The 9,102-nt window shown below is 36.6% G+C and overlaps 1 protein-coding gene across 5 annotated transcripts in view; it reads right to left on the bottom strand.

Annotated features, from left to right (window-relative positions):
- Positions 1-5,336: 5,336 nt before the first annotated feature.
- Positions 5,337-9,102, bottom strand: part of LOC145663036 (transmembrane protein 39A) — a 105,871-nt gene continuing 102,105 nt past the window's right edge. For all 5 annotated transcript variants that reach the window (XM_081729180.1, XM_081729215.1, XM_081729190.1 and 2 more), the window contains exon 11: positions 5,337-6,059. In XM_081729180.1, the coding sequence (XP_081585306.1) occupies positions 5,826-6,059 (234 nt within the window). In that variant the 3' untranslated portion in view covers positions 5,337-5,825. The remainder of the gene's footprint in view (positions 6,060-9,102) is intronic.

Here is a 9,102-nt window from a genome sequence, read left to right as displayed (position 1 = left end):
ATTAAAATATCTACCATAGTGGACTGTCTCGAAAGCTTACTTAAAGCTTAAGACTATAAGGATCAAAAACAGAGAACTAATCGTGTCGCATACAGTTTAATTGGTAATGCACCGGAAAGCGGGAGGTCGGGATTTGACCCCCCAGTGAGGTGATTTTTCTATATTGGTCCAAGAAAATGCTATTCATAGTTAATGTTTTGTTATTTGTTTGTAATATGAGACCACAATCACTGCAAGAAGTCCAGCAAGCTGATAATTCTAATGCGAAATGTACATGTATTGATAGTATTAAACATACACTGCATGTTATTATACAGGTGTATCAAAAGCCCTGGGCCATGGACCAACTTCTTCATGAATAAAGATATGAAAAAAAATGGAAAGTTGTTGGAAATAGGTGGTTTTCAATAAATCAATTTATTATTTGATACAATGTAACACAAAATTCTGCTATATAAGCTTGAGGAATGTAGCTCTTTAGGTAACATAAAATATACTATACAAAATTGGAAACTTTCGAAGTGAATGCCACAAAGAACGGTCCTAGGGCCAATTACATTTTAAATATATGAAAATGGTTGATTCTTCGTCTAGTAGCAATTGCGAGAGTTTGGTGAGAGGAGAGTGATTACAAAAGGAAGATATCATCCAAAGCTTTTCCCGGGGGGAGAGTTCCTAGCATCGCTGCTACGTTCCCTCTTTGCACAGCCATACTTATTCTTTGTATAAGATAGGATGAAGCTCGGGTGTCGCCTGTGTTAAGAGTTATGCGGTATCCAACTTCATAATGAAGTTCCTGACACCAGGAGCCACAAGTTCCAATGGCTATGGTGACGAAGTGGTATTTGTCCAAGAGGTTATATTTTCGTCTCTTTTCATATTCTCTGCGAGATGCAACAGTCCCAGCTTTTGTGGAAGATTAGAGGGAGCTAGGGTATCGGTACAAGTGAAATCCCATATTAAAGCCTTCCCTCGTTTCCAAGGCACCAAAGACATTCCGTCAGGTTTCTTGCCATCAGAGCGACTACACCCCATTGAGGCTCTCACGGAAGGCGTTCCAGAGATGAGGGCTCTCATAATGAGATCGTTAACAGTGGAGTGTCGAGAGTATCTGTCAGCACTATGAACACATGATAGGCCATGTATACCTTTCTTATCCACTAAACTTCCGCAAGCAGGGCACTGGTGTTGTTCACAGACATCTGCTCCCAAACGTAACGCACAAGCGATTCGAAAACTTTCGTTGGGAAGATGCAGCCCTAGGGATGAAGATGGGATAGCTTGTAACGCTGCTATTCATTTCTATGGGGCTACTTAAAGCAAGAGATATACAGGAACAATCCTCGAATTATACAAGACCTGGAAACGAACATTCGCAGTACCATTGAGAACATTAACACTTCTACTCGTCGTAAAGTTGCTGCCAACATGGTGAAACGTGTGAACCTGTGTTTGAATCAAAACAGGGGGTACTTCCAGCATCTGTTGTAGAGCAGATAACTCATTGCGTGGTAGTAGCAGTGTTGCCGGGTGCATGTAAGTAACAGTTTTATCATCATAATTTCAGTTTTTTTTTTTTCGTTGTTTTCAGGAATTGCATAGACAGAGCCTTAACACACCTTTTGATGCACTGAAACGTCAGCAAAATTGCAAATTCAGTGTGTCAATTCATGAAAAGTACGATTTTCCTAGTTCACCTTACAGAGGCCCCATCTGATTAGTTATCGCTGGAAATGAAAAATTCTTTTTTTCTGCTCCATAGTTCCCAAGCTACTCCAACTAAACAAACTGAAAATTAATGACAGAACATCCATACGTATGCGTTATGTGTCAATTTAAGTGTTTTGCAAAAAAAAAAAAAAAAAAAAAAAAAAAAAAAAAAAAAAAAACTGGTTACACCGTGGTTCATAATGTACTTCAATCGCTGCTTCCTAGTTCAAAAATATATGCATGAACAAAGCTTCATTTTGGTATAACCATTATTTGTGTATCGCTTCAGGTTCAAAAGTTCTATCCCAACTCCGGGTTGCATTATATATTGGACACCCTGTATCTTGTTCATTATAGTTTTGGAAGTATTCCCAGTTGGAGTTTTGTTTTTATTAATACTGTGAATATTTCCAAATCTATAATGAACAGAAGTCTTTCTTTCAGTTTAACGTCCCACGTTTATGCCCGTTAGGCTACGGTAGACGAATGATTAAAGCAAGTGAACGATGAAAGAATTAGTGGAATGAGAATGTGGAAATACCCCGTGAAAACCTACGGACATAATGATGTCCACAACGATCGAACTAGGGACCCTATGTACCAGAAGTAAGCGCTCTATCACTGAGTTATTGGCCCCCTCTGGTTCTATCCCTGACCATGTTTGTGGTAGACAATATCGTGTCTGTAGGTTCTCTCTCCCACATCTTCATTCCCACTCCACCAATACTTTCGTAATCGTTTACTTTGATTACCAATCCATCTCCTCCTGTTTACAGGGCATAAAGGTCGAAAGTACCACCACAAAGAACTAAGGCTGCGTTTACTTTGGAGGCACGCTTGCGCAAGCTTGCCCATACAAACAAAATTTTTATAAGGGCGTTTGAAACAGGTGGTGATTTGACGGAACCAGTTACACTGCTCACCACTCGCAAGGGCGCGCTTGCACAAGCTTGCCCCGCCGCCATCGGGAAACAAAACCATTTGTTTTTACAGGCAAGCTGCTCTTCAAAGTTGGGCTCTTTCAAGTGACTGAGACTTTCAAGCAATATTTCGTCTTCACTGTCCGATGACTCCATCTTGATTGATGAAATGGGAGCGCGATCAGTTGATGTTGCTTGCCTGTAGTATATAAACACCCCCATCGGAGCAAGCTTGCGCTTCCATTTTACTTGGCCAAGCGTGCCTCCAAAGTAAACGCAGCCTAATGTTCATGCTACTAGTTTAAAAAGCCAACGCTTGAATATATTTTTGCGTTTGTTATACTAATTTGAGAATACCGAGTCCAATTAAACTACAGTAAACCCTCGTTAACACGAATATCAAGGGACTGAAAAATCAGGAGTTCGTGTTAAAAGAATTCGTGTTAACCGGGGACACAAATTTTATTATTCGAATACATTTTCTCCATACATACACACTACAGTATACAGACTATACATACCACTACAGTATATTATGTATGTCATAGAACACACTAGAGATGGTATCGAGACGAGACTGAGTAGTCTCGGTCTCGTCTCGGTTCCAAATTCGTGACGAGACCAAGACTATTCTCTGTCTTGATACCATCTACAGAATTGTATCGAGACGAGACTGAGAGTTTCGGTCTCGTCTCGATTTCGGAAAGCACTCCTCGGTCTCAAATTCGAGTTAAAATCGAGATCGAGACTAGTGTAGGTCTCGGTACCATCCTCTGAAAAGTGAAAACACTACAGTAAGTTTATTAGCCTATCTTCGAAGATTTAAAAAAAAAAAAAGCTTCCACGCAGAAAATCCAGGTCAAGTTATAAAATTGATAACTTCGCTAGCAGGGTGAGTACCGCTTGTAACGGAAAGGTATTTATGATTGCTGTCACCAGTTTGGAGTTACAGGGGAGAGAAGATGTTTTGTCTCGAGCTGTCGCCAGCTCGTCTGCCAAGCACCTGCATGTTCAGCGCTTGACAGAGGACAGAATCAACACCTCATAAGAGGAAAGATATCTGTTTCTGGTTTTTCTCTTATTTACAAGGCAATTTTCGTCTGTATAAATACTGTATGACAAAAACTGATCTGGAGTGAAATCTGAAATAAGAAAAATGATGTTTAAAAAAATCAAAGGATTGGAAGTTCGTGTTAAATCAAAACCTTTACTGACTCAAGGGACTAAAAATTAGTTCGTAATTCGTGCTAACCGAAATTCGTGTTAACCGATAAAACTTCCTATAAGATAACGTACAGCGATGCCGGGACCGAAATTTTGTTCGTCCTAACCGAGTGTTCGGCTTAAGCGAGTTCGTGTTAACGAGGTTATACTGTACTTTTAAACATATCCGTCCATTGACTCACAAGAAAAAAATACTCAAATTTGAGATTTTTGAACTACCGCTTATGCCAATGGTAAAAGTTCCCACGCTTAGATACATTTTTAATTGCGCTTTTCATACTAATTTGCGAATCCAGATATGTTTGAACGTAGTTCTATTTGATTCAGTATTCTCAAATTACTATAAAATGCACAGTTAGAAGAAATTTATACAAGCGTGGGCACCCTTTAACAGTAGTATGAGCGTTAGTTCTTCCATTCCATGTGACAGTATATAAGAATCATACATGCTACAGCTTAAACCTATAATCTCAAACATTATACATTTTAGTACATATGTTTTCGCTTCCGAACACTACAAAAACAAATTAGAATGTCCTGCACTGCATATCAGTGTGATTTGATACTTCTTTATGTATTTTCAAATAATCGACTTGCTTTGTGTCAATTTTTATTTATTGTAACTATTATATGTAGGTCAGTGGCATTTCTTAAGGTCTACAAGAGGGAAACAGCAAAACGCTGTTCACGCGGATTGTTTCCTGTAATGGAAGAATTAGAATATCAATTTATGCGAGCCGTTTGATCTGTAATGTTCATATTGTGTTTACGTTGCAATTACTTACACGAGATAAGCTGCCACAGTCATCCGGCACGAAAATTTTATCTCGCCAACTGTTGCAATTTTCGTGCGCCCCAAGTAGTAACGGTAACTTCATTATATTAAAACCGAAATTTGTAAGCTTGACTCAAAACTAATCGTAAATATAAATACATCACCTAACACAGGTACTCAAGTATAACAGGGATTGTTGATTGGTTGCGATAACGTGATACGAGCACATTTGTATCTGAAGAGGGCGGTACGAATATAGTTCAGCGCTTAGTTAGTTTCTAAAGTTTTATCGCAGACCAGAAGAAGAAAAAGGAGCACTTTACTTCCCTTCACCTTAAATATTTCGTAAGATAAACCGTGTCCTCCCTATCTGATATTCTAAAACAAGCAACTCTTGATTGAATGTATAACGTTATAAATTTTACCTATGAAAATAGCTCCAAAATCATGAAACTTATAAAACCAGTTTTCAGATCGAGAAAACGAATTAGTCAGTCTCATTTCGCAGACAATTAATGATTCACATGAAATTTGATAATAATCAGTTTTTAGTAAAATACGATAAAATTAGAGTTTTCTGCTTGAGAAAGTGATTTGTTTGTTTGTTTGATACCGTCTCAGATTCTTGATCTTGCAGTGAGGTTTCTGTATGCTTTGATTCTTGAAAGGTTTCTTGTTTCTTCATACGAAGAAAGGAATAAAACATATTCACGAAAAATAGGTCTTTTATTTGTTTTTTCTGTATCAATGGATACGTATTTGAAACTCAAAATAAATGCAATTTATAAAATAAATACTTATATAAATTATTCTAGTTTTTAACAATTCCAAAATAAAAATTGATGGTACCACATTATCTACTTTCAATTGTAGATAATTACAAAATTCGTAAAACAAAAGCAATTACGTAATAGTAAGTGGTCACACTCATCTGCTATTCTATTCATTCTTCTTTAAAAATAACTAAAGCAAACTGCGTGGAAATAAAAGATCACACTCTTCCATCAAAAGATCTGCAATACATTCGTTGATGCATAAGCTAGTTTTCTGTATTCTCTTCCAGCGTTACCTTGGAGAAGCAACACACCATGCTTACGTGTTCAGTGCGGCAAACGGTCGGCACGATGTCTGGTGAATTTCCACCAGCCATATGGCACTTTAAACTTGTAATTACCAAAGTAGGTTTCCAGTGTAAATCATCCAGCAACTTTATCCTGAATCAATTGTTCAGCTTTGTAAACTTTCCAACAAATAAGATAGTCTCTCGCTAGTTTAAACAACGTGTAATAGTTTGTAAATAAAAGAAGAGCAAGAGAAAATATATGATGCCACTCAGACGATCTTAAAAGAATAACTACTTGTATCAAGACTAATGAGAACTGCAATCCCAGTAGAGAGCACAGCAACATAGAAGGATTGTTGAATACAGCCTGAAAAATAAAATAAACAAGTGGTAAAACAACTATCAATTCTATATTAAAACTAAAAAGTTTCAATAATATTTAAGTCAATTATTTGAATCTACATATGAACTAACAAACACCGCAGAACAAATTCATGTTTCTGAATACCTTTCGTATACCACTCTTGTATCGTGTTGTTTCTGTGTACCACTCTTCGCTTTAAAAATATAAACACGTTAAGTGAATTCTATTTTTATTTTTTTTTTATTTTTAGTATTATTAATTACTCTTCAAAATCAATTGCTATAATATCTCCTGCAAGCAATGTCATATCTCCCAAAATATCTCGTAAACCCGTTTCTTTATTAATTCACCTCCTCCTCACAAATTTCACAAGGACTTAAGTACGGAACTACTTCGTTCCTCTATTCCAATATTTCAGATCGGAATTAAAGTTCAATTCCCTTCAACTACACCTGCCTTGGAAAAAAAAAAAAAAATACAAAACATCCTACATTACTTTGCACATATTAACTATCCTTGTGCTCCACAAGCAGGTGCCAACTATTATTGAACTTTTGACCACTCTGACCTGAACTCAATCCATCTCAACATTCTCTTTCCTTTACAAATATGACCGTTTACAATAAAACAAAACACCCCCGCTCTATTATATATATTTACAACAATTAATCCTTCTAATTACAGAATCCGCTAGCATTCTGTTCAACGCGGATAGAGCTTGTGCAATGTCAAGATTTGACTCAGATTTCTAAATTTCTGATTCTCAAGGAAGAGCGTCCATCTCTGCCTCCGTACTAAAATTTCCGATTCACCCTTCGTCACTTGTCAAAGTGTAAAATTTTGATGATATTCCTGCTCCTTCGTTTAATCATGGACAATACTCCTTTTATCATTTAACGTTAAGGTGTTCAATTGTATTAAATACCCAGTTTTGTAAATGGCTGGCTTCCAATATTTGCGATAACTATTCCTTCCGTTTTAAACTTTCCCGAGCTTCACTTGAAGTTAGTTGCCTTTCCTAATTTCCATGCAGCTTTCTTGTATCCTCCTCAAGCGTCTGATCCTCTAGTTTCTCCTCTTCATAAGCGTAACAGATTTTTTTTCCCATGCGGGGCATGAACCTTTTGGATGGTATAAATTACATCGTCTGCTTTTTGAAAATTGGTCTGTCCTCTTTACTTTGGAGGATGAAGTGTCAGAGGACATCGCTAAATGGAAAGATTATTTTCTGGATTTCGAAGAATGTACTACATCTTCGTATACCGAAGAATGTACTACATCTTCGTATACCGAAGAATGTACTACATCTTCGTATACCGAAGAATGTACTACATTTAACTCTGTCATTGGAGGCTGTAACACATTCAACTGTTTTTCCGTGTTCTTCACTGTCATTGCACAATCAATCGTTTGCTGAAATGCTATTATCTTCTGTGTCGGTAATTAGCTTTTAAACCAAATATTAATTGCTTCCTTAAATTATTGTTAAGGCAATACGTAAAGTTACAAAATGAAGCTTTCTTCCTCAAGTTCAGTACGAATGGCATATTATTCTGGTACGGCTTTTGTTTAAGCAAATGGAATTGGAATTGGAATTGATATCTTTCCGACAAGATGTTTGTTTTCTCTGCATAATGCTGTTTCAAGATCAATATTAACTGGACATACATCTTGGTTTCCTGTGATTCTGGCCAAGATATCAGTACGCTGATTATATGTTGTCTCTCCTATCACCGCTAACAAGGTTGGCACTTTTCTTTATTCCAGTTTCTGTGCTGTAATGCAAAGATTTTCAAACCTCTCAAAGTACGATTCTATTTAAACCTGTTCTACGTCGAAATGCTGAAACATTGCTAAATTCGACATCTTAAGCGTTAAATTATTTTTACTTCTGCATCAGTTGTAGTCTTCAAAATCAACTACGATCATATATAGTGCAAGCAATGTCACTCCTTCCAAAACAGTTTCTTTATTTTAACTCATCTCATTCTTACAAATTTCACATAGGACTTATCAATATGGAAACGTGGTCAGCACTTGCACAGATCAACTATCCTAGCCAGTGCACGAGCATTTGTCAACTATTATCGCACTTTCTGCCCATTCTTCTTACCCAAACTTAACCTATTCCAACAACCATATATTTAAAATATTTCATTTAGTGCGACTTCTGTTCACTGGAAACCATGCCGCGCTGCATGACCATTGCAACGAGCAAGACCTACAACTTCTGGGATAGGAGAAAACAGACTTAACATCCGCTCTAGTAGTCTGTGGTGATGAATCTAGTAGTTGGAAGTTCTTTGCAAAGCAATAGAAATAGTGACTTTGTAACGAATTATTTTCTCGTTTTTGTACAGTTTAAAAAAGTGCAAAACTATGTTACTTAAGGTATATATGAGTGTGACAGAAAGCAACATTCTTTACTTTGTTACTACTACTGCTAATAATAATTTTAGTTAAAAAGTGGTCGCTGCGCAACATTAATATTAGCCAATACAGACATGAATTAAGCCTCTTTGATCCTCGTAAAGGGATACTCGTTAACGTATCCGAAATTTCGGAAAGCTTTTTGCTGCTTTAAGGAATATAATTAGTTGAGTACTATTTTAACATATTAACATTTTACACATTAAGTGTTTAATTAATGTTGGCGAATAATATTGAATACATAAACTGATTGTTAGAATTTATATATTAAGGTAAATGATTACAAATTGTTTCGTTGAAACATTAAGGATAATAAAGATTATGGAAGAGCAGCTTAGAGCAGATGGCTAATGGTAAATAGAACTACTACTAACTAATTACTTAATCATATCGTAAAAGGAGATCATCTTCATAATATAACAACAACAACGTATTGATTACACCACAAAATTGTACATGTTTACTTATTGAACATATTGAGGTACACGTGCCATTTAACAATCAAACTAAAACCTTGAAATTAAAGTCTTAAAGTTGCGAAGATGTCATCCAACTGGTGTCTATTTCTCGTCACGCAGTACAGTGATCTTATAGTTTTCATTGGGGCCTAGCTATG

This window comes from Thermobia domestica, chromosome 1 (genome assembly GCF_964235325.1).
Source record: "Thermobia domestica chromosome 1, izTheDome1.hap1.1, whole genome shotgun sequence".
NCBI classification, from domain to species: domain Eukaryota; kingdom Metazoa; phylum Arthropoda; class Insecta; order Zygentoma; family Lepismatidae; genus Thermobia; species Thermobia domestica.
The sequence above is the reverse complement of the archived record's forward strand: the minus strand, read 5'-3'. Positions and strand labels throughout refer to the sequence as shown.